The sequence below is a fragment of the Akebia trifoliata genome, chromosome 8 (assembly GCF_017979445.1).
Source record: "Akebia trifoliata isolate Shusen 1 chromosome 8, ASM1797944v1, whole genome shotgun sequence".
Lineage (NCBI taxonomy): Eukaryota > Viridiplantae > Streptophyta > Magnoliopsida > Ranunculales > Lardizabalaceae > Akebia > Akebia trifoliata.
In genome coordinates, this window is record NC_141382.1 from 8,637,572 (window position 1) to 8,663,845 (window position 26,274).

Below are 26,274 nucleotides of genomic sequence, written 5' to 3' on the forward strand. Positions count from 1 at the left end.
AATGCGAGTCTCTTTGTTTGCCCTTGTGTAGGATAGCACCCGAGCTTCTGCTAATATCAAAGGGTCTAGAAAGAGCATGTGGTGTAACCACAAATGTTGGTATAAAATGTCAGGAGCCATTAACCTGTAAGGACAACTTTATATTTCTCCAAGTTTATACTTTTTTATCCAAAACATCCTTACCACAACCATCTTAATAAACATTAGTACATGAAGGGCCATTCAAATCTTAAATTTGTTTTGATTTTGGTGAATATGAGCCATGTCACTTCTGCAGCAAATGGAAACTAGTTTAGGAATGCTTGAATATTTTCTTGATTATTAATTAACATTTTTTTTTTATTATTAATGATGAAAACTGTATAGAAAACTTCCCCACCCAAAAATCAAGAGGGCAGGTCTACAAGATAGGTTGTAACTATTGTGGCAACACATTGGCCAATTATTTAACAACACTCTTTAAGTGTCCCTACCATAAATCATGGCCTTACAACTAGGCGTAACGCACAAAACTAACACTCCTTGAATTTCTTAACTGGTGGTTGGTGATGGGTTACCTACATTCAGAGTCCTAAGGTTGGTTCAAGTACAGTCTACATAAAATATCACAGCTGACACTCAATATCATGAATGCTTCAATGCTTATATGTGTACTGATAATGGATATCAGACACTGCTGGTTACTGGTTTTAAGTGCTTAAGATATGTACATAAATACCAGTCTGTAATATAGGCTATTTTTCTTTATCCTTCTATTCTGCGTCTGTCTGTGCGCATTCATGTATGGGCACTTATTTGCAGGCAGTCATGTGTGCAAGGTTTAAAATCTCATTTTTGAGGCAATGTTTCAGTCAGGAGAAAAACCGAAATAATCGGCTGAAACATTTAATGTTTTGGGGTCAATGTTTCGTGCTGGTTTAGGCCAAAATGGCACAAAATTTTGGATCATGCATGTGTGTGTTGGCTGATGGGTGGGTATGCAGTGGGTGCTTGAGTGCGATTGCAAATTTTTGTCCTCTGATCCTGACCCGTATATCGGGGGATAAAAATTTGACGTCGTGTTTCGGAAATATGGGTTAGAAGTTTCAGAATGGGCTGATTTTTTGTGAGGATGATCTCTATGGTGAGGAGATCATCCTCACACAAAATCAACCCATTCCAGCACTTCTGACCCTATCAAAGGTGGTTTACAAATAATTGATGCTACTCAAATTCATTTATGATATTGGTTTTAAATCAAGGGCACTCTCTCATAATTGTTTTTTATTATGCGTTATGTGAACCACTGGCTTATTCTTATTGCATTCAGCCAGGCTTGAACATTTGTTGGTTGTCAAAGGCCTAGGCAAGTGCTTGAACATTTCAAAAAAGGGCTTCATCCAAGTGCTCAGTCATGTAACATGCCCGTGAAATGAAACATGCTTGTGAATTTCTCTTGCCAAAATCATCACCTTGAGAAGGAAAATGAACTAAAAATAATATAATTTGAAGAAATGACCGGATATGCCCAGTAACTTTAAGTTAGTCATATATGATACAATTGTGGATAATGATCCCGAAACTAATCATCCTATATATTTTTAGACTTTGGTTGCAAAGCATTTGACTTTCATCAATGATGCAAACGAATCAGATCTTCCAGTTCCACTTGCGACAAAAATGTATAACTCACAAAGAAATCATCGTCTACGGTCAGCACTCAGCCATCTTTACCATGAAGCATCATCAAAAGAGCATCTCAGTGATCCCCTCAGTCAACAACTATTGCAGGAAACTGTGATGCTACCATCACATGTTTCATCACCTATGAAATTGTTAAATGAGTCACAAGTAGATGGCCTGGTCCAAAAGAAGGTTTGTAGTTCGATTTGCTTGTGTTTTGTTGCTTTTACTGATTCTTCTTTTAATTGGAGTTGAATGATAAAATCCACCAACAAAAAATAACTATAACGCTTTCTTGCTTGTGTTTTGTTGCTTTTACTGATTCTTCTTTTAATTGGAGTTGAAAGATAAAATCCACCAACAAAAAATAACTATAACGCTTTCTTGACGTACTGTTCTGTTTTTTTTTTTTTTTGTCTGCTGCATTCTGTTCTAGATAACTATAATCTATCCTATTTTTTTTAACGAATGCCTTGGTTTTCTTTACTTCTTGGTAACATTCATTAGAATATAGAAATAATATGGTAGATATACCCGTTGAAATCTATCCACTTTGACAATAAGTAGGAAATATGTGAAGTATTAGATGAGATACTTGAGTGGCACCAATGTGAAACCAAGGATGAGAGGATAGTGTAATTCCAATACCCCATTATACAAACAGAGCACTACACATCACCTTCTCATCACTCACACCAGAATCATCGACTTTCCAAATTTTCCACCATTGAGTTTACCCTACGTAGTAATACCGTTTATTGAACTTTGCTAGATATAGCTAATTACAAATATTCTTTCAAGAGTCATTGTTGTCAATATGATTTGCACTTGCAGTAAGTAAACAACTAACTTTTCTCTTTATTGGATTGGAAAACAGAAGGATGCACATGCTTTGCCTGCTTCACGGAAACCTGATCAGATTCTAGCACAAAGCTCAGAACAATGCTTGGGAAACTCAGGAAGATATCAATCAGTGATGAACTTCTCTAACCAGTTCAAGGAAAATAACTTCTCAAGACCTGCACTCTCTGTTGACACTGCTCCATTGGGGATGATGAGAAATAGATATCTTCCGTCAGCTTATTCTTTTCCCGGCAATTCTGGTAGTCTCTTAACAATTTCCATTATAGTTTCTTCTAACAGTAGCTTCACGTGTGGACATAATTAACCATCACACCAGAAGGAAAAAAAAAGGCTATGTACACTTTCGTAAGCCATTCTTATTTAAATTCATTAAAGGGCATATTCGGATGCATATGTGTATGTGTAAACTAGCAAGCAATATAATCTCATGCTAGGAAACCTTTCCAAATTGTTTTGAAACTCCATGCTAATTGAGATCTGATCAAGACTTAATATTTGCATGGAAAATACTGGAGTAACTTTAAAATTGACATCGATTCACACTTTGCTGATGTGGAGGTATGCATGGAACCATAGATGCTTTTCACTAGTATCTCGATGAAAAGCATCTATGGTTCTGTACACATCCACATGAGCAAAGTGTGAATCGATGTCAATTTTAAAGTCACTCTGGCTATGGATGTGCATGTATTCAGATTATCAAACATATAAGGACATTGCATACAGTCATTGATGTGTGTACTACATGCATATTGCATACATTTTACTGCATGACGCCCCTTTTTTGCATTCAAGTGCATGCTTATGCCCATCCATGCATTTCTGTTAAAAGGTGAAATTCTTGGAAGACTCGCTTGAAATTTATTCCTACATGAGTAATGAGGATCTCTTGTTTTGTAGGCACGTCTTTAGGGACCATAAAGCAGCCCAACGGAAGTGTTCCTGTTATATAGCATTAGAGATTCAATGATATTCTTTGTTTGGCAAGTGAAACGATGACTACTTCTACAATTCATAATTCTAGATCCTCGCCATTCATGTTTGGTGAGTACCAATTTAGGATGAACTTTTTTTTTCCCAGTCATATTGAACATATGAAACAAAATACCAAAAATGGTGATACTAAATTTTTGCATTAAACCTTGCAGATCAATTGGTTTATATCTTTTGGAAATAAATCCAGTTTCTTTAGCTTTGCTAAGTTTTCAAAACTACATTCCCTTGATAATAGGCGGATGTTTAACTAATTAAGATGGCTGATTGCTCTTCATGATTTTAGCAGACATGATTGCTCTATACATATGCGTAAGTGCACGGCAAAAAAGAATTGGGCCATCCATTTTACCATTAACATTGTACTCCAGTTTTTGTTGTGTTACAAGCTTTAGATTGAACTGATATTTCCAGAAAATGATCTCCCGTAGTAAGGAGATCATCTTCACCAAAAATCAGTTCTAGGCTCATGTTGATGGGGTAGGGCCTGTGTAAAGGATCAATTTATGTGAAAATACACACGTAAACCCAACAAGATAGGAATAAAAGGCAATAAAAAAAACAAAAAACAGAAAATCCTTTTATAGGCCTCCCAGGTATGTTCAGTTTTGAAGGCGTAAACCTGGGTTCAATTCCCACCATCATCAAGTTACTGATCTCATTAAAAGCAGACTCCCCCCCCCCCCCCACAAAAAAAAAAAAAAGAAGTTCAGTTAACATTCCTTTGATCAGGATTAGACAGTGTTATTGGTTCTTTGTACTGATGAGTACTAAATTTCTTGGTTTTCTTTTTCAAACCGTACTTTCTTTTCTTTTTGACTTTTCTTTACAGGATTGGTAAGCTAAGATTTTGAAATTATGATCTCATAGTTGAAATATCAGTATGTAAATCGATTGTGCTACAGGCAAGGCTTGGGTGCAGTTAAATCTTTTGTTTTCTTTGTGGAAATCACTGTCTTACCTAGAAAATCCTTTAGGATATCTCTACTTTTTCGAAAGAAAACATCCAACTTGCTGGAAAGGGTGTCTGAGTTGACATGTAGGTCTTTAACCACTAGTTCACCAAATGATGGCCAACACTATATATATTAAGACTACTAGTGATAAAAGGTTACCAAACTAATTTTAATAATTTATTATTACTATTATGTTATGTGGAGGGTTGGGTTGGTATAATAAGCTAAGTTAGTCCATACATTCTTTCATTCATTCATTGAATAGTATGCGGTTGTCATTACTAGATTTGGAGTGTAATTGAAGCGGGCCATATTTTGGTGATGATGTATCAACCAAAATAGTGTGGAAAGTTCAAGAGGAAATGGGCATACACTTCAATTGGGATTTTAGTTTTTTGGGAATCTTTTGAGTCATTTTTCACAAAGGGTTGGTGAGATGGCTAAGATTACGCCACAGGAATAAGCGGAGGTCTTGAATTCGAGTCACCCCCCTAAGGGTCTACTCTCAGGGATATAATACATAAATTACTTGGTGTGTGTGCCATGGATTAGTTGGGTGCTCTTAAGAGGCGCAGATACCTCAGTTTGAAAAAAAAATAAAAAAAATTCTAAATATATGTGAGGCTTGTGTTTTTTAGGGAATCCTTGATTAGCTTCAGGGACAAAAAACCACCTACCTAAACATATATGACCCACAAAACTCTGGGAAGATGGGAAAGAATCCTTCTTTACTCATGTAGTCAGTTGTCTTTGCAAGTATAATAATTTGGAGTTTAAAATTATAGGGGGCGAAACATAGGCCTAAATAATGTTGTAGGTGATGCAATAATGTGGTAGGTTGTATTATAAGAATGAGTGGAATAAATGGGATTTTATTATATTCTATTTTTCAAAAGTATAGGTTTAGTGGTTAGCAAATGAGGTTGGGAACAACACGCCAACAGATAGGTTTGTAGTTGCAACTGTGCACGTAGCTTGTGAGCACATGTAGGGCTATCGATGGATCGAATTTGATCCGATAACTTTGGGTCCAATCCAGACCAAGGATTTGGATTTCAATAAGATGCCGATCTGATAAGGACTCGATTTGTAACGTTTTGATTGATTTTGTATCAATCATATTCTGATCCAATAATATGTTTGAAAATGAATAAATGTATATATATATATATATATTTTTTTTTTTTTTTACATTTATCAATTCAGATTAAATTAGGACTGATCCAAAAATGTCGATTTTTTCTTTTTAATCCAATCAAATATGGATCATCGTATCAACATCAATTTAGTAGTAATCTGATCTGAACCCGATCCATCGACAACCATACCTACAGAGAATCTAATATTATGAGTTAGCTTGTGTTGGAATGTGTGTTTTAAGTTGATAATAGCCCATGTATAGAGAACATTTCGCCATTGTTTGGGACCACTGATTTGATATGGAGAAAAAGATAAGAGGAGATGGGGCACTGTTTCACCACATTTTTTTATATATAATAGTGAAATTAGGTAGCCGTAGTGTTTGAATCTATCATCAATCATCAATCATAATCATGGTTTCAATTATATTATTCTTGAAATAAATAACAGACTTTTGTATTTATATCTTATAGACAAAGCAATGTTTCTTGTTTTTGGTAAAAGTTACTAAAGTTAGGAAAAGAGGGAGAGAATAAAATGTGTTAAATACTATTGTAGGATGCCCTTTTTGATGATCTGGTGCACCACATAATGGATGTCAATAGATCGGGTTTGGTTCGGATTGGATATAAGTAACAAGTGCTATTTTTATCGATCTAGTGAATTTCGTATGTTTAAACAAAATTTATAAGGCAATTTACATACTTTCTCATCCAAATCTTGTTGGAACCCAAATCCTTAATCCAGATACGAAACTATTAGAATGGATTGGATATTGGGTTTAATCAGATCCGTCGATGGTCCCATTGCGCACGAAAGTTAAGTCATCCATTTTGAACTTTCTCTATCAGTGATCAATCAAAATTTTTGGTCCTAACCTTCATAAATGTCCCTTTGTACTTATATATATTGACAGTAAGTAAACTTTACAATTTAATCTCATAAATGTCCTTATCTTTACATTTAAATTTAATATGAATCAAAAGGTTATTTTGGTCAAAAGCGAACAAAATTACACTATGGGATTCTATAATAACGTTTTATTAGATTTTCAAAATTATAAAAATAACCTTTTTTTTTTTTTTTTAAACTATGTACTCTTCAAAATTCTTTAATCAATGTTTTAAATTACAAATAAACCCTTTTTTTATATATATTTTTGCACATGCCACCTTCCAGTGAGGAGTTTTTGCTTTTAAAACGAGCTGTTATCAGTGAATCCTGACCGTTCAATCCATAAGGTGTCTGAAGAGAATGAAGGAACGTTTCAAAACCGTCATTTCTTTCAGTTATTGTGAGTGTGAAGTACACGATAAAATCTCCTTCCCTACTCTGATCTTTCCAGAACTCGTCTTTTGGTTCAGCAAATCGTTTATGGCAAATATTAATATCAATCGGGTGGACAGTCGTCCCTTTTCCTTATGACGCCACGTGGTATTTTCAATATGCCTAGGAAAGAACGTTTGACTGCGGATCGGATTCCCTATTCGAACCAAAGCCGATTCGCTCAGACCCGAATCATACTTTTGATTTGGATTCGATTCGGTCCAGTCAACCGAATGTACATTCCCAATAATACTTTTAACAGGGGTGTTAATGAGTTCCCATTTAATGGAAACTAAACCATATTGATTAGACGATTCTGAGTCGCTTTTTTTTATTATAACCAATCAGAATCAGGTCTCTTGGAACTGAATCAAACTGGTTGGAAACCAAAATCAATAGGAATTGAAAAAAAAAAAAAAAAAAAACTAGAACCGAACCATTTAAAGATAATTTTTTGATTATTCTGATTCCGGTTCCATTGATTTGAGAATAGAAGCCAAAATGGATACAAATTGGAATCGAGAAAAATTATTGATTCTTATAGGTAACTTTTTTTTTTTTTTTAAGGTCAACAAGGTTAAGACAGAATCAGACTAGCATAAGAAGGGGTTCAAGGATTTGAACCTAAGACCCTGTGAACAACCTCCACAACGTCTTACCACTGAGCTAACCCAATTGAAACCCGTACCTTCTATTGATGAAATGGGTCCTATGAATCTAATAAAGATTGGAGGGGGTGGGATTTAAATTGTTAGAAGTTTTAATAAAGTTGGAGAATTTGCTCCCACACAAAATTTTACTTATAACAAACCAATCTTCCAAATCAAATACTTTGTTCAAAATATAAATAATAGTCCTTTTTTGTTTTTTTCTTTCTCAAATAAGAACAATAATTGTAGCATTATCAAAATTTAAATGGAGGGAAAAAATAGAGGTTGATGTTACACTAGAAAGAAAGAAAAAATTCCTACCACATATCTTTCGTCTTACTTTATCTAATGCTCTTAAGCCTTTTCTTCTTTCTCTTAGAACACAAAATGTAACGATTTTATTGAAACCAAATATCCCACATCTCTTTTTCTTTCTCACAATTTTGTTTCGAGTTCAATGGAACACATGGAGGGGTAGTGAATAAACAAGATGATCATCTTATTACTACTAATTTTGCAATTGGTGAGATGTTCTTATTTTCGGTTGCACCAATGATGTGTGCATCGGCATGTAAATGGCATGCAGGCGTTGCCTTTGTCATCGATTCATGGGCCTTTGTACCATTGAGTACACGACGTACCAAAAAGATTTGGTTGATCATACAATGTTGGCCATGGTTTTAAAACTCGTCTGAGATCGAAATGTATTGCCCGAATTAACTCGGTATCGAAGCTGAACAAGACCAACTCTCAAGTCACTTATTTTATCGAGATTTAATACCTCATGTTCAATTTTTTTATTTTTTGAAAGAGACGTCTCAAACATATCGGAAAACTCATTCGAGATGGCTCAGTATCAAGCCTAGACGAGACGAGACGAGATGTGAAATCGAATTTTAAAATCATGATGTTGGCATCATGTTTGTTGACACATTAGAGGGCTTTCTTTAATGATGTTTGTTTTTTTTTTTTTCCTACAGTTTTTAAGAAACACTAGGAAGAAGACGACTCTAAAAGATAGAGATAGGTGGTGTTTCTTTAACATTACTTTACTTATTGCTAGCCGGCCGGATAATAAGTTAAGATAAATTTTCTTCCTAGACTCGGAATTTTATGAACACCAAGAGTATAAGACAAAGTAAAAAAAAGAAGATTTTACGATCAAAGCTGATTCCAAAAATAAAGTAAGCCAAAGAAATTCTTTATGTAATGTTGAAAATAAAAGACATTGAAAAGTAGAAAAAGGCATTTCTAGTAACCAATGAGACTGTTAGCTTGTTAGGCTTATTAATAGATATAAACACCAAACACTTATGATTAGAGAGAAAGAACTAAGAAGTAGTAGAGTTGGTGTATAAATAATGTCAAAGCCATTAAGATAGAAATGGATTCATTGTTGAATAAAAAACTTGTGTTTTAGAAGTGCTTTTCAAAATCAAATTATTATTTTTGTTGGGAATGGATTTCTTCCTTTTTCTCTAAATAGAAAAATAATAATAGTATTATCAAGAGGAGGGAAGAAATTGAGGTTGATGTTATACTTAGAAAGGGAGAAAACAGTCCTACCACATATCTTTCTTCATTGTTTCCATTGGGTCCCGTTCAGCAACAAACATTTTGGCAAAACATTTTTCAAAACATGGGTTAGAGGTTTTCTAATGGGCTGATTTTTGGTGAGGATGATCTCTACGGTGAGGAGATCATCCTCACCAAAAATCAGCCAATTCCAAAACTTCTAGCCCCAGTTTACAAGTTGAAAAATTGTGGACCGTCCATTTTTTGTAAACCATTTTTGATGGGGTTAGAAGTTTTGGAATGGGCTGATTTTTGGTGATGATGATCTCCTTACCATAGAGATCATCCTCACCAAAAATCAGCCCCTTCCAAAACCTCTAACCCATGTTTTGAAAAATGTTTTGCCAAAATGTTTGTTCCTGAACATTTCCCGTTTCCATTTTTCTATCATAGGTTTTATTTTCTTTCATATCTTTATCATTACTTCCTTAACTTATCAATAGTTGGCTGAGTAATAAGTTAAGATATATTTCCTTTCCAAACTCAGAATTCTACGACTATCAAGAGCACAAGACAAAGAAAAGAAAGATTTTTCAATCAAAGTGATTCCAAAAAGAAAGTAGGCAAAATAAATTCTTTGTGTAATGTTAAAAATAAAAGACATTGAGGGTACCAAAACTAGAACAAAAGGCATTTCTAATAACCAATGAGACTGTTAGTGTAATACCTTGAAAATAAATATAAATATATAATAATGATAATAATAACCTTTGAATATAGGGGTGTTCAATTAAACATAATAGATTGTATATAATTTATTCTTTTTCACCATTCTCTTGATTAGGGGTAAGAAGGTAATTTTACCCATAATTTGGGCACTTTGAAAATATCACCTTCAAAGATATTTATCCTTTAACTTGATTTTTGACAAACCCTAGTAACCCTAAGATTAGAATTTAGTCATAAAGTAAGAATCTATTTACATTAGGGATATAATCGTCATTTAGATTTGAATAATTTGCATGTTCGGACATCAAAATGTCAAAATTTCACTTTGACCGAAACATAAAAGATGCTTAGAATATAATTTTACACAACATATCAAATTTTCTAAATTTTAAGAGACAATTTTGCCCTTTTAAGATTTTATGATATCATAGGATTTTCAGTGCATTGAATATACTCAATCATGGATTGAATGTGTATACTTATTTTTATTTATTTTATTAATTAGGATAATATATACCCTTGAATAGTGTTCTCTTATTCTTATAAGAGCATGTCACTATTTTCAACATATTAGGGTTGGGAGACCGTTAGACTTTGGTCAAGGTCAATGACGTATGGGGGCTGAAAATTTTATTTTATTTATGTTTTAACAAGTATTTAGGTCATGCATAATGAAGAGTGAGTCGTAGGAATTGGTAGAGAAAATCTAGGAGTGATAAATCTCTCTAAAAATAGCTAAAAAAGTAGAGATAGTTGAGATAAATTTTCAAAATTTAAATCTCTTTGCTAAAAATACTTTCTACCATTGGATCAAGTCTAAATCAATGGTTGTTGAGATTAAAGAGAAAAAAAAATATTGTATGTGTAAGTCAACAAATAATTAGAGTATATATAAAATAAAATAAAAAACAAATCATCGGTTTTCTCTTACATATTTCAAAGAGATAAAGGTAAAAAGGTTTAAGGTTTTGGAAACTAATAAATAGTGAGTTGCCATGTGGCAACCCATATTAACCAAATCATAGAAATCTAAGAGATATATTGGAAAAGAAAAACAAACTTAAACAAATTCTGATGATCCGAAAAATCTTGATCATAGGATTGAGAGACCACATTAATTTCGTCAAAGTCAAATGCTACTATTGGGGGATTAACAAAACAAAATTTTGAAGTTTATAAAAAACCCTTAAAGGTTCTCCAATTCATTCTCACCTCACTCCACTTCAGAGAAATTAGAGGCATACCATTATTGCTAGAAAAACAACCCCAAAGAATCTCTTGAAATTTTTATCTACTAATTTTTTTCTTGTTCTTGTACGAAACACGAAAATTCTCCATCTAATCAAGATCTAGAGCATACTTCATTATCATATCAGAATATTAGGTAGGTACACACTTATAGTTTTTTTCCCGATTTTTTCGTTATAATAATGTTACCTTGTTTTACTAAAGTTTCTTGTATATCTTTTTTTTATAAGAAAAATTATCTGTTTTTTTTTTTATAGATTATTTAAAGGAAAAGAATTATTAATGATGAATGAATTTTGAAAAATGATATTATTGTATTGGTATAATGGATTGATAAAAACTCTGATTAAGCAAGAAGAAATCATAGTATCTTAAAGTGAAGGCCCCAAATGTCTTGTAGATATGTGGGTATATGACCTAATATATGCATTCCCCGTATTATGTGGGTGAGACATTTGCATGAATCATCTTTGTATGACATATTTTATTTATTTAGTTAATTTTTATATTTGTTACACAATAGAAGATTCATAATATTCTTCATTTATTTGATATCATTATTATCTTAATTAAATCATTGGTAAGTATAGTAGAGTACCTATAGAGATTTTTCTCACATTGTTTATTTAAAATTTTCAGATGCTCATCCCGAGGAGGTGTCTTCATCGAATTATAGAAAAACTTATATTTATATTTTTCTTATTTCAATCTTGATTTATTTTGATATAAATTATGCAAAGCAATAAATCATGTGGAGATTTATTTATTTTTATTTTATTATATTTTTTGGACCCTATGTAATGAATTATCCGCGAGGAATATTTGGGTTGTCTTATTAAATTCGTTAAACAATGAATTAAAGTGATAATGGATTATTCTTTTATTTCGAACATTGAGTAAATCAAATCTTATTTATACTTTACCTAATAAATTATTAATTTTAGAATATTCCACCATTGTGGTTTGATAGAGGTCGAAAATATATTTCTAAAATGGGAAAAATCATCGGAATTAGACGAATATTAAATTTTATATATTTTTTAAAATGAGCCATTGGATTATAAATTTCTGTTGTCTTTGCAAATGAGTTTTGTTTTGGCTGATATTTTTTTAAGAAATATATATATATATATATGAAAATAGTCAAAACATGAAACGTTTAAGTTTATGTGTTAGATTTCCAACCCTGCCGATTGAATGTGTAGTCCGCATCAACCATTTCTTTAAAATGGGTCTATTCTGTCTACAATGCACACATTTGTTAATTTTTTTTGAAATTTTTTCTTATATTTTCTTCTATAACTTGTAACTATTGTATTTTTTATGAAAAATATATTGATATGAGAATCTAACGGTTTAGAGAACACACCATATCGAGGTGTCTTGATTATCGAATAAAATCATACATATATATATTTTTTATATATATCTTAAATAATTTAAAATTTTCTAATTTTCAATATTCGGATTTACATCCTAACTCATGGGTTATGAGTCGTATCGTGGACCAGAATTTTGGGACGTCAAAGTTAGGCTTATTAATAGAGTTAAACACCAAACACTCATGATGAGAGAGAAAGAAGCAATAGAGTTGATATATAAATAATGTCAAAGCCATTAATATAGAAATAGATTTATTGTTGAATAACGAAATATGATTGAGTAATGATTTTTTGACTCCCCCATGTGGCATACTAAAAATACTTTCCTAATGTGGCATTTGTTAGAACCATAGATCTTTTTTCTTTGAGATACTAAACTGCACATATTTATGGGGATGTGCAGATGTGTATCCCGAGGCATAAAATCCATGATTCTAGCACATGCCACCTTAGGAGAGTGTTTTGAGTATGGGGCAGTCAGATTATCACGACTCAATATGATTTTATCACACTGTGTTCTAGAAGTTCTTTTCAGAATCAAATTATTATTTGATAAATACTTGATTATAAGTGAGGATTGGCCAGGACTTGCTTTTCCCTTTCAACATTTGTGAAAATTTAATTTAACTTGAAACATATATAAATTTTGTACATTAATGCTTTAAAATAACTCATGAACAATATGAAATCTTGACCATTTAAACATGAAACCAATGGTTGGGATTATATTAGGGACTGAAGTATCATTGGACTTCTTGTTTTATTTGATTGTCAGATTTCGGGTTTTAATGATTGGGATTTCTTGTTTTTTAGTGAGTTATTTGGATTCCAACCTATCAAATAAATGACCAAAAAGATCAAAACATCTAATTACTTTCTCACCGAATGATAATTTTGCAATTATTTCGATTTTTGTGATTCTTAGAATCATAATCCCTCATATAATCCAAACAAGGCCAACCCCTCCTTAGACATTCCTCATGCTTGCCCCATACTTAATCCCACCTTTCACATATAAATTGTATTTTGATTTGGTGTATACCTTCATCAATGACCAAACACCCATTGTTCTATGTCTTAAGAGTCATAAATCTCAATCAAGCAATCTATTATCAAATCTCTTGAGAACTAAATTCATATAATCAAGCAATCTATTAGTTAATCACTTAGGAATTAAGATTCAAATTAAAACAATTATATCATATATTTTTATTTTTGGATAGAACACCAAAAATCCCTTAAGAATTAAGATTCAAACTTAAGTCCCTTATATAGTGTAAACATTATATCGTGTAAACATTAGGGTGGGATATTAATGTTCGTATATAATTAAATAATCTATAAGTAAATCTCTTAATAATTAAATTTATTAACCCCAAGTACTTATTTATTCTTTCTCTTCTTCTTCTTCTTCTTCTCCTCTCTCTCTCTCTCTTTGCTATAGAACACCAATGATTTTTTATTTTATGACGGGCTATCTGAACTTACGTCTAACTAAGGGGACTCGAAGAGCCAGGTCCGGAGCCAAGGAATCTGGGTCCCTCACTCGGGCATGTGCAATGCCTGCACATCACATGCACCGGGAAAGTGAGGGTGCACCCTTTCAAGAAGTGACAAATAAATACTGCTCATACTGGGTATCGAACTTACAACCTATGGACTCTCATCGCTTATTGGATCCATAATTTTCATTGAGCCACCCTCTTGGGGTTATAAAACACCAATGATCCTATAATTAAGCAATCGTTTAGGAAGTAGCTTAAGAGTTAAGATTCAAATTAATCCCATTGTCTCATATATTATCGCTTAGGAAACCAATTATTGTATTATCAATCAATCAATCAATCATTTAGTAAATCACTTAAGAATTAAGATTCAAATAAACCCATTTATAATATATATTTTTGTGTGCGGTAAAGAAGGGTATTTGGGCCAGCTTGCGCACACCAACTATTCCCTCCTCCCCGAACAAGATTTGCTAAACAGGGTTTTTAACCTTGTGGTCCGTGGCCATTGATATTAGTAATTGGTGGGAGTCGAACTTGAGACCACAGGTGGAGCATACGCCTTGACCTTGAAGTGCTACCACTCGACCACCCATCTGGTGATTTTTATAAGATATATATATATTTGTGTAGAACACCAACAATCAATCACATAATCTAGTAATCTACTAGTAAATTGCTTAAGGGTTAAGATTTATATCAATCTCATTGTCTCATATATTTCATAAATCAGCCAGCCGCGGACGTTATGTCAACCGTCTACGCTGTACAAAAACATTTTGGGCGGAGTTATTGGCGCGAGTGCTAACCATAGTCACGATCTCTCCTGTTGGAATTTATCGATAAAAGATGAACTGGACTTCTGAAATCGAGGAAATCTAACGGTTTAACAGTTGGGATGACTGTACACCCTGGCTGACTCCAATACTTCCTCCAGTCGTTTATATCACTTGCGGGCTAATGCCGGCTTAAACAAATCAGATTTGGTCGAAAAGCAAAATGAACCCTAATTGGGAAAGATATCGAACATTAGTGGAGATTTTCTGTTAAAATTACAAGTAGAATTGTCGATCTCTGTATCTGTCACTGTAAGGTCTTTCGATCTGTCTGATTTTTGAGTTATTTCGTGGAGAAATCTGCTGGTGCTGTCGAGTTTTCATCATTTCGAGCTCTAAAGGATTGATAATGGTTGAGATTGATTTATCTTTAATGTTTTGAATTGTTCATGCTTTCAAGGGACGGATCCATGGCGATAAATAGTAAATCTATCAATTTTTTCTTAAGTTGAAGCTTTGATTTGAAATTTTAAGAGATGGATGCGTTAATTTGATGTATTTTGGTAGAGAAGTGTCGAAGGATCGAATTCGTGCAGTTTAGTCTCTATTTTCTTGGAAATTCATGTTGTTGGATCTTAAATCGGAAGATCTGTTCGTAATCTGGCTTATTGGGGAAGAAAATTACGGAGATAATTTGTTATTTTGATCAAAGTTCGGATTTTTAGCTGTTTGAGCTCCTGCTCTTTGGAGATTCGAGTTTGTAATCTTTTAATTATACTTAAAATTCTCATTTGAAGTTCAAAAGAAAGTATTTTTGTGGCATATAATGCTCGTAGTTTGTGTTCTTAAATCTTAACTTGTAAAAAGTTGAGAAGGAATTGATGTCTTTCAAGAGCATTATTCAAGACATGAGGGGGGAAATCGGAAGCATGTCGAGGAAAGGATTTGAGGTGAAGCTTGGTTATGGTCTGAGATCGAAGTCGCATCGAGTGGTTCAAGATGGGTTTGTGCCGATTGATTTAACAAAGCAAAGCTGTTGGGCTAACATGCCGTCCGAGCTCCTGAGGGATGTGATTATGAGGGTAGAGGCGTCTGAGGGAATGTGGCCTTCACGGAAATGTGTGGTTGCGTGTGCTGGAGTTTGTAGGAGTTGGAGAGAAATTACTAAGGAGATAGTGAAGCCCCCTGAAGTTTCGGGCAAGTTGACGTTTCCAATCTCTTTGAAGCAGGTTTGACATTTTAAAGCATAATTTATGAACTTTGCTATTTTAGTAGATTTTCTTTGCTCAACTTGTGTTAATTATAGAATTTGTTTATTTTTACTAATTTCTTGTTCTTCTTGGTATCATCGTTCCTTGTATGTTTTGATGATCTCAGCAAGAACTTAATTTTCTAGGTGTAAGGAAATATTGTAATTGACCACATTTTTATTATGAAATAGAAATTTAAAGCTATAACTGGCATTCCAATATTGCTGCAACTGCAAGTTGTGATTTCTTTCTTAGTGGATCTTGGGTATCTAAATTCTGATTCATCAATTTTAAAATTATAGATGGAAAGGGAATGGAGTGGAGTGTCAGTTTGATGGAATTGAGATAACCCATCTTCAAAACTGTTTTTTGTGGAAACCTCAAGTTGAGAATGGCACCGGAGTGTACAGTTAGATCTTTGCATCTGTTTCTGACTTCATACCAGTAAGACCTTCGAGACTCTCAAAGATTACTTGACCAGCTTACTTGCAATCACACTACAACTTCCGTAGAGTCCACAAGATTGTTAGATTAACTTTGAAAACTTGATCAAAACATTCAGATGAGTGCAGGAAAGCTCGTGACCTCGATTAGTTTCCATCTTTTTGAGTAAATTATTCATCGTTTCCCTCGATGTAGGATGTTCCTGCTATTTGACATTGATTTGAGCATTGTTGTCACGCTTGTTACCAACCATTTACCCCAAAAGACCAATCTGATGGGGAAGGCGCAACTATGAATATAAGAGGGTCACGGGTCAAATTAGGGCACGATATGTGAGCACATGATACTTGGGAACAGAGGCAGATAACACAATACCCAACACTCACCCTCACCCATAAGGGTGGAAAATTCTCTCAAGGAGAGTCAAACCCATGACCCATACGAACTTAGTGCTCTGATACCATGTTAACAACCATTTACCCCAAAAGACTGATCTGATGGGGAAGGCATAACTATGAATATAAGAGGGTCACAGATCAAACTAGGGCACGATACTTGAGCACGTGATACTCGGGAGCGGAGGTGGATAACACAACACTCAACAGTGGTAGCCTTCATTTTATTAATTACTTATGTGACATGGATAGTTATGTAAATTTTAGTTACTTTGTTGTTGGGGAGAATTTATTTATAGATTATTCTCATTAAACTGAGTTAGAAAGTTGATGATCTCCCTTTGATCTTATCTCTTCAACATTTTTGTGCATGTATTCACAAAAAATACTAATTGATGCAGCCTGGCCCAAGGGACTCCATCTTCCAATGTTTCATAAAACGGAACCGGACTGGTCAAACATATCGTCTTTACCTTGGCTTAACTCAAGGTGAAAATTTTGCCATCTTTGCTGTTACATATTACTTCTATTTGTCTTTTTGTGAGAGAGAAGGTGGGGGGGATTTGATTTAATTTCCATTTGTGGACTATCATTATCTATCTGTGCTTGAATAGCTCTGTTTGATTGATTCAGTTAACAAATTTGAATGGTTGGATTTAGATTTTCTTGTGTTAAATTTCATGATTTAGAACATTTTTAAGAATTGATGGTTTTGCTCTGGTCTCCGTTGAATTGCAAACAGTCAACTTGAACAAACCCTTAAATGGGTCTTTTATCCATCTTTCTTACACATGATGGAGCCATCTTGACCAATAAACTAAGGGAAAGTCGGTGTTTATGTGCTAAGAAAATCGGGAAAAACCACAATTTGAAGGCACACACAAGTTCAAGGTTCTAAAGATAGCTAGATGATCACCAAAAAGGGTGGATATGAATACACTAGAATTAATAGAACACATGGTTTAGAGAAGGATTGGATGGAGGGGTAAGAGCCTTTCATCCTACCCCAAAATTTTTGAAACAAGGGTTGATATTGATGATGTTACTTTTATCTGTTCTCATTTGCAGCACTAAATGATAGTGGAAAGTACCTTCTTGCTGCACGTAAGAGTCGGCGCACCACTTGCACAGATTACATCATCTCTCTAGATGCTGATGACATGTCTAAAGGGAGTGGGACCTACATTGGGAAGTTGAAGTAAGTTCCAACTGGCATACACGTAAATAGTTTATGATTCTCTTGTCGACCTGAGCTTCACGCTCTTTCCTTTCTTCACAGATCAAACTTTTTGGGGACCAAGTTTACGATTTACGATAGTCAGCCTCCTCATGCTGAAGCCACAGTTTCAAAAAGTCGCTCTAGTAGGCACCAGGGTTTTAAAAGAGTCTCTCCTAGAGTGCCTGCTGGTAACTATTCAGTGGCGCACATATCCTATGAATTGAATGTTTTGGGATCCAGGTATGAAATTTATTTATGCAAGTAGATTTTTCAGAGCAAATCATGGTTTTAAATCTCGACCGAGACCGAGATGACTCACTCGAGTCATCTCGGTATCGTTCAGCAACGAGACGGATTTACACAATGTCTCAAACTGCATACCATCTCGCGAGATAAACGAGATGACTTGGACAATATTTTGAAAATCTCGGCCAAAGTCAATCGGGATTTTGCATATTTTGATTAAAGTAATTAATTTTTTTAGAATTTGAATATTTACTACGTAAATAAAACATGATTATATGACTAAACATCTTCGAATCTACCTTATTTTATAAAAAATATTTATAATTACTTTCATATAATATATATGAATAAATCATTCTAAACCGAGTTAAATAGTTTATCTCGTCCGAGAGGAGACATCAAACCGAGTTTTGAAACCATTGACTTTATGAGGCCTTTCTTTGCATGTAATAGTTTGTGCTAATCCCTGGATTATCAAATATTGTTGGTTGTTACTTTTATTTTCCTGCTGTGCACATATCTTCATCTACAATAACTAAACATATCCTTCCATATATTTTGTGGGGCAACTAGGGGTCCTAGGAGAATGCAGTGTGTAATGGATGCAATCCCTGCCGCTGCAATTGAACCAGGAGGGTCGGCCCCTACACCGACCGAATTTCCGCTTAGCAACCTGGATTCCTTCCAGTCGCTCCCGTTTTTCCGATCTAAATCAACCCACATTGATAAATTTCCGTCCGGACATTTGGCTGACCAAGAGGAAGGAATGCTGGTATTAAAGAACAAGTCTCCTAGGTGGCATGAACAGCTCCAATGCTGGTGTCTGAACTTTCGAGGACGAGTGACTGTTGCTTCGGTGAAGAATTTTCAGTTAGTGGCTTCTCCAGAAAATGGGCAGGCCGGGCCGGAGCACGAGAAGGTCATTCTCCAGTTTGGAAAAGTGGGGAAGGACTTGTTCACCGTTGATTACCAGTATCCAATTTCTGCTTTTCAAGCATTTGCTATCTGCCTCAGCAGCTTTGACACCAAGATTGCTTGTGAATGACAAACAACAGGTATCAATCTATTTCTTCAAAATTTGAAGAACAACAGTTCTTTTTATAAGCTACCCGTGGTTAACATGAAACCATTTTAAGTTAATGTTCCATGTTGACTTTTTGTAATCTAACGACGCTTGCCCAACTAAACTATTTAAGTATTGGACTTCAACCTATGCAATTGGTGAATTTGGTTAGTTCTCTGGACTGCAACCACTGTGGCAGGAAAACACCAACCAAATGATTCTATCCATCTCTGATCTATTGTTACCAATATATATACAATTCACTGATGATTCTAACTGTCCAATGAACCGGCTGATTGTTGGGATGATCAACAACTTTTTACTGGAGGTTTATTTATTGATTGCTTGAAGTTTATCAGATTGGGGTTTCATCCTAATTGAATGATTCGTCTATGCTAATTAACTCATAGGACTTTAATCATTCTTATGCTATGAATTAACATTTTTTTCGATAACTTGGCAATGTGGACACACTTTTTTACTCAACAATGCTAAACAAATGGCTTGATCAGGAGATGACTGATATTTTTTTTAATAAAATATAGATATATTTTTATGCTCATTTAAACTTCAGTTTCAATGACTGTACACTATTTTGTTCTTTTATCAGGGGATTTTTGAACCGTCTTTATTGTGCGAGGATGTTATGAAAATTGCTGGAGAAGGAGATACTAGTGCCAAGACAGGCGGGCAGAAGCTGTTGGTTTGACTAGCCACTTCCCTTAACTGCATTTTATGTATAATTTTATTTTATTTTTTTGTGTAATAGTAATAACTATTGGAAATATTAGAAGTGTGCCCTAGCCTTCATGTTGGCGTTTCCATACAAATCCCACTGTGTGTTTGCACCTGCAACACCTTTCTCTAATTAATGTTCTCTTTGAAGGTGGTGTTGCATCGGAGATTGCAATGTTGTCCATTTGTTTTGTGAGTCCACTGAGGAGAATTGTTTGTATAAGAGCTTCTTCATTTTGTTTTCTCCATGTTTGTGGTACTGTTTCTTTCCTAATTTCTGGTTATATTTGCCTAATTTCTATGAGATGTTTTGCAAAGCTCGTGAATTATTTTGTCGAATGTCCAACTTATTTGCTTAAGTGAGCCCAACTGCTTGGCTTCAACATCATATATTGAAGATGGATTTGCTGAAAGGGTTGAATAATTCAAGTATCATTTTTTCTCTTTTTCGGGGTTTGATGGCCGATAGCAGTTTTACCTGAAATTTTAATATGGTGGTACGGCCGATACAAAAATGAATTTGTAGTACAACAAATCATTTGTGTGGGCACATAAATGAAACTTGAAACTCGAGTCATCGAAGTTTTTAGCTCACTCAATTAATTTGTATGCAAAGTTCCTTGGTGTGAAGTATCATGCTGGCTCGCCAGCATTGGAAAAATTTGAAAATATGTAGAAGTTAGGATCTGACAGCATGTGAAAAGCCCCGTGAAGGCAAAGTGCAATCTACAACCATGTTTTAATTTGAATGTAAATAATGGCCATTATTCTCAAAATCACAGTAAATATCTACCCATCATTGAAGTTTGAATTTCTTTTTCCCCAAGAACCAAGGGTTTAAATAGGTTTTTTTTTATGAATGGTAAAATGGACTAAATAACAGAAATATATAATTAGTTTCTAAATAACAGAGTGGGGACTATCATTAACAATAACAGAAGGATATTTTAAAAAGAGTTACTAATGCCACAACCAATTGTGTGCAATTCTTTGGCCATTTACATAAGAATTGGTGTGGCATTAGTAAAAGATGGTGCGGCAATAGCAATTCTCTATTTTAAATCATGATTTATAGGGTAGATACTGTCAGTCCTGGCTGAATCTTGTGAGGGGAATGCGAATGCACTGTTGGACGTGAGCACATGTAGTCCTAAACTAACTAACATGGTTCCTAAATTCCAATTATTTAATAACTTGCAATAGAAAAAACATTAGGGAACTAAGAACATCGAAAGTCTTGATCTAACCCAAATCAAAAGGGTGTAAAATTCTCTGAATCTTTGTTATTTTAAACAATTTTCAAGTAAAAAAGGTATGGTATAATTCGATAAATAACTATTTTATTTTCAAACTAATCCATTTACAATCTATTATTTCTAAAATACATTACAATTCCCACTCCATTTCGTCATATAGGATCGATAAATAGACCTATCAAAAGGACTTCACTCTTCAACCCCAGAGGTGATCAAATTTGAAGAGGAGGTTTTTCAATGCTCTTTATCTTTGGGCGCGTTTGATTGCTGGGTAAATGTTTACCTTGCAAATGATGTACTGGTAAATCCTTTTCATCAGTTTGAGCACATTATGAAAAATCATGTGGAAAATCTCTTTGTACTCTTTCATTTTAATTGGATCGAATAGGTTTTTTATTATTATTTTTTTTTTTTTGAGTAAGTCTAGTTTTGTGAGATTTCAAATCTTACAAGGGTCATTGAGCTCACCTTGTGGCATCTAAAAATTGGTAGTCACAAGAATGTAGAGGATAAAATTCCATGAACTTACCTTTCCAAAAAGGAAAAAAACTTAAAAAAAATTATTTTTCACTGTTAAATTTTAATTTTAAATTTGAAAGTTTGGTGGAAGTTCAATAGTTGCCAAATTTTCAAAACCTTAGATCGAGCCCCTTTTTTTTTTTTTCTGAATTTCTTTTTACAGATATGAGTTTTTACATAAAAGCTAGAGGGCTATGGTGTTGGATTTGCCAATTTGACAATCCATTTAAGCTCAACAACCCTAAGTAAGGAAATAATTTCTCTTTTCTCAATTAAATTACAAGATAGTATGAGAAAAGGTACATGTATCAAAAAAGGTTGGTTTGTGATTTAAAATCATGATTAAAGAATTTTTTAAAGATTACATAATAAAAGAATGGATATTTTATACTTTTGAAAATTAACCACCATGATCATAGAGCTGGTGGTTGCAATTTTTTTGTTTTTTTAAAACCAAAACGACCTTGCTTAGATCTAGTTTAAACGTAATCATTTATGAGATCCAAATTTGGTATCATGTGGTAAATCCTTTTCTCAGGGGAAGAGGTGAGAAGAGATTTGCCGCCCTTTTTGTATTTGTGTTGCACTAAAACATTGTTAAATTGAAGTTTTCATCGGTAAACTATTTTCCTTAGAGTTTGTCGTGCAATCAAAACACACCCTAAATCCAAATCCGATAATGCAAACCAAGGAAGAACAGCATAATAAGGATACTTGACACAAAATAGATTGACATCAACTACCTTCAATATGCGACATTACAACATGGCTCACATGCCTAAGAGCCCATGATATCTGTATATATATAATCTTATACATTTCTACCATTCAATAATTTCATCATATACAAGAACGAGATTCATATTCTAATTAAGCTTCTTGCATCTGTACCTTCTTAGTTGATTCTGAAACAGTAGACAAGGAGATCCTGTCTCCCTCTTCCCCACCATCGGCAATGTCGTCCGAAAGCAATTCAGATTGGTTGATACTCCTGACAAACTCAGTAAAAGAGGGAAAATGCTCCGGAGAGAAGAAATACGCTCCCATCCTCTGATACGTAAACGAATCCACCACCACATTCTCCCCTGAAAGATTCTTCTTAATCTGCTCAAAACCATCGGGCCTCCCCGAGACCGATGAGTTCTCCCCATAAACCTGTACCCCATGCTTTCTACAAGCTTTTGTGATCTGTGAAAGTAGTGACTCAGGACTAGAGAGTGATCCTTGCAGTTGGGGTTTGTCAGATAAGTCCATACCTGACAAGACCATCCCGCAAGAATTCCTAGCGAACGTCTCTGCTATGACATCATAACCGTCTCTAGCATATGTGTTGTAGAACCCAGCAGTCATCTCCGAAGGGTGGGATCTTGTCTTATACCATTTGTGCACAAGTGGGACTTTGCCCGACACGGTGACAGGGGAGTTGCCAAATGTGGTGGAGGCAAGGGAGAGGAGGCGGTCACCGTGGGATGTGAGTTGGTTCGAGTACCAAGAAAGGAAGAAGTCGCCATACGGAGTTTCCCATGAGCCTCCATTCTCCTTCAAGAATGTGTTGGAGTACGGTGAATCGTAATAAGTGGGGCCATCGTGCGGACCACTGAGGCCCCAGTTCGAATTGCCGATTGATTGGGCATGTTGTTGGAGATGGTTCAACATATGCTTATCATAGCATTGGAGTTCCCCGATTCCTGAAACCTGATTACTACTCGATGGCGGATATGAAGGGTATCGAAGCTCACCATCTGGTCCAAGACCTACTGATATGTCCTGAAAAGTTTCAATAAGAGGAGCCATTTATATAAATCCAGTGCTCATTACTAAGATAAACAATCATCTGCTTTGAAATTTTTTGGAGAATTAGGATTGCTTACTGTGATGGTGGAACCCACGAAAGCGGAGAACGAGGACTTGAAGCTCTCCAAGAATTCTTGATAAACTTGCATTGGAGTCTTTCCATCAAGAACTGGAAGATCATCGACACCTAGTGACAGACACTCCTTGTAACGCTTTCCAGATCGATCAGCGAAGAAGATATCAGGTTGGGCTTCACCAATTCGGGATACCCATTGAGGTAATGGAATTGATGGTTTTTTGGAGGCATGGAAGCAAAGTGAGACGCGAAGCTTGAGACCCACATCTTGGACCATCTTCGCGAGATCAAGGTAACCTGACCAATCATACTTTCCCATGGTTTCCTTCTCAACTATCCCCCACCAGACTGGAAGCTCAACGCCTTCCAAACCTAAGAGTTTCAAGGCCTTTAAACCGGACTTGATTGCTCTCACGTGGTTCAGCTTATTGCAGCTAGAGATTGTATCCAGAGGAAGCCCAACATACAATTGCACGCCATCCTTCTACATAAATGAAGGAGAAAAACAATTGTATTTAGGTTAAAATTACCAGAATAACACTAAATGAAATTGTAAACCATTTGTTTCAAAATAAAAACTCATGGTCATGCTTTAAAATGTCATATCAATTAAATGTTTCGGTTAATGAAAAGCCCAATATAGTATCGGTCGATACAAACCGATACATTCCCGAAACATTCAATGTTTTGTATTGATCTTGGCCAATACCAATACTTACCGACGTTTTAAACCATGCTGATGGTAACCATAATCATCAAAATTGTCATCATTTACACTATCCTCAACAAAAGAGACGACAACATGAATCTGATTTTTTTTAATAGATATTTTCATATTATTTCAATCCATGTCATTTTCGATCTTCCTTATTTTTTTAAATTAAAAGGGTAAATAAATAGTCAATTTCAAGATTATTATTATTTTTCCATTTTTAGTGACGACGTCTTGTTATCGTTAGTGATCGATACGGTTTCTAGTTAAGAGATCAGGTAAAAAGCGGGCATCTTGATCGAGATGACTAGTCGTTCGCACATGAGATGAAAAATCCAGATTGAAAACCATGAGTGCAACACCCCCCTTTGGGTGCTAGCTTTCATCATGAAACTTATTTCATAGTTTTGAAATTAAAAACTTCACTCTAAAAGAGAATTTTAACAATTAGAAACCAAACTACACAGAAATTTGGAAGTTAAAGCTGATAAGTAAACCCTTAATCAATTTATCATTAGTATGCTTAGGTCAAAGATCAACTCAATTAGATTCAGATTGATAGATTGGGTGGTTGTGATTATTTAATCAGCTTGATCTTTTTGATTCATAAAGATGAAGATTTCTTAGTTGGAGAAAAATCAAAGACTCAAGACTCAAGAACAAGATTTGATTTTTGGACACCTTGAAAAAAGGGTTTTTGATTACAGGTTGAAGATGAGGTTATTTAGGTCATTTTTCATTAATCAATATAAGAGACCAAGGTCAACAAACCCATTACGTCAGTCTGAAAACATAGGGATTTATCTAAAATATTGACCAAAAAGTGGGGACCTATGTCTAAATCAACAAAAAATTTATATTATTAAATTTAAGGCTAACGTGCGCTTGAACGACAGTGGAACCCATTACATAATCTGAAAAATAGGGACTTATCTAAAATATTGACCAAAAAGTGGGGACCTATTTCTAAATCAACAAAGAATTAATATTATTAAGGCTAACGTGCGCTTGAACGACAGTATTCCACTGGTCAAAATTAACGAAGAAGAAGATGAGATCAACAGAAATGAAAAAACAGAGAAAACTTACTGGTTTGGATCGAATCTTCATCGCTGTCTCGCTTGCGATTCTCTCAGATTGTGAGACTTCCGATTGGATCGCCTTCACAGAGACTTGAAGCCTAACACTTCTCCATCTCCTCGATAGATCAAAACAGATCCGATTCTTCTTAAAGAAGATCTGCTTGTTCGAATTACAAAACCCTAGATCCCGATTCGCTAAATCGGTCTTAGCGATCTTCGATTGAGAACATCCCACCACTGAAACCTCCATTTTAGAAACTAGATCTAAGGAGATAAACCCTAGAAATTAGATCTAATAACCTACAAGAACAAGGAGATCTGAAATCTCACCAAAAAATTCAAGAAAGAAAATCTGCAACAAAGAAAACTAAAATTACAGAAGTAGAAAAGTGGGTAAATCTGGAATTCAGAAAGTTTCAAGGGGAAGAAACAATGGCTATGCTTTCTTTGCTTTGTGAGACGAGAGAAGATTCGTAGGCTTTATAGGAGAGAATAAAGGCTGAAAGCGTTAGAGAGACACGTATCACATTCCTACAGGCAAAAGCTCAGCCGAAAGTTAAGATAGACACGTGTCACATTTCTAAAGGCCAAAGCGCGGAATAATTTAAAAAAAGCAATTTATTTATTGGAGACTTCATCCTGGAAATTACAGAAAAATCCTTTCTTCTGTTTGGGACTTTGGGTAAGGCTTGTAATAGTTTTAAAACTCCACTCGGAATAAGTTGACAACTCACAAA

At 34.6% G+C, this 26,274-nt stretch overlaps 3 protein-coding genes across 10 annotated transcripts in view; 2 read left to right on the top strand and 1 right to left on the bottom strand.

Moving 5' to 3' along the window:
- LOC147395919 (uncharacterized) overlaps positions 1-3,717 on the top strand; it is a 36,906-nt gene extending 33,189 nt beyond the window's left edge. For all 8 annotated transcript variants that reach the window (XM_086450810.1, XM_086450809.1, XM_086450808.1 and 5 more), the window contains 4 exons: positions 32-126; positions 1,634-1,854; positions 2,540-2,765; positions 3,427-3,717. In XM_086450810.1, coding sequence (XP_086306936.1) covers positions 32-126; positions 1,634-1,854; positions 2,540-2,765; positions 3,427-3,479 — 595 coding nt within the window. In that variant the 3' untranslated portion in view covers positions 3,480-3,717. The remainder of the gene's footprint in view (positions 1-31; positions 127-1,633; positions 1,855-2,539; positions 2,766-3,426) is intronic.
- Positions 3,718-14,926: 11,209 nt separating this feature from the next.
- LOC147395920 (tubby-like F-box protein 3) lies at positions 14,927-20,344 on the top strand. Its single transcript, XM_086451370.1, has 6 exons — positions 14,927-15,975; positions 17,237-17,324; positions 17,904-18,033; positions 18,115-18,294; positions 18,874-19,355; positions 19,974-20,344. Exons 1-5 carry the CDS (start codon positions 15,628-15,630, stop codon positions 19,343-19,345), a joined length of 1,218 nt encoding a protein of 405 aa, XP_086307496.1. The 5' UTR covers positions 14,927-15,627; the 3' UTR covers positions 19,346-19,355; positions 19,974-20,344.
- Positions 20,345-22,592: 2,248 nt separating this feature from the next.
- On the bottom strand, positions 22,593-25,997 carry BMY3 (beta-amylase 3). Its single transcript, XM_086451369.1, has 3 exons — positions 25,545-25,997; positions 23,745-24,227; positions 22,593-23,640 (listed from the first exon to the last, which is right to left on the bottom strand). Exons 1-3 carry the CDS (start codon positions 25,785-25,787, stop codon positions 22,744-22,746), a joined length of 1,623 nt encoding a protein of 540 aa, XP_086307495.1. The 5' UTR covers positions 25,788-25,997; the 3' UTR covers positions 22,593-22,743.
- Between the last annotated feature and the right edge of the window lie 277 nt (positions 25,998-26,274).

Bases quoted from the DNA above. Each gene is read 5' to 3' on its own strand.
- LOC147395920 (XM_086451370.1), top strand. From the start codon at position 15,628: ATGTCTTTCAAGAGCATTATTCAAGACATGAGGGGGGAAATCGGAAGC. The intron at 18,034-18,114 runs GTAAGTTCCAAC...CTTTCTTCACAG, and splicing joins ACCTACATTGGGAAGTTGAA to ATCAAACTTTTTGGGGACCA. The intron at 18,295-18,873 runs GTATGAAATTTA...TGGGGCAACTAG, and splicing joins TTGAATGTTTTGGGATCCAG to GGGTCCTAGGAGAATGCAGT.
- BMY3 (XM_086451369.1), bottom strand. From the start codon at position 25,787: ATGGAGGTTTCAGTGGTGGGATGTTCTCAATCGAAGATCGCTAAGACC. The intron at 24,228-25,544 runs GTAAGTTTTCTC...TCATTTATGTAG, and splicing joins TGAAGATTCGATCCAAACCA to AAGGATGGCGTGCAATTGTA. The intron at 23,641-23,744 runs GTAAGCAATCCT...GAAACTTTTCAG, and splicing joins TCGTGGGTTCCACCATCACA to GACATATCAGTAGGTCTTGG.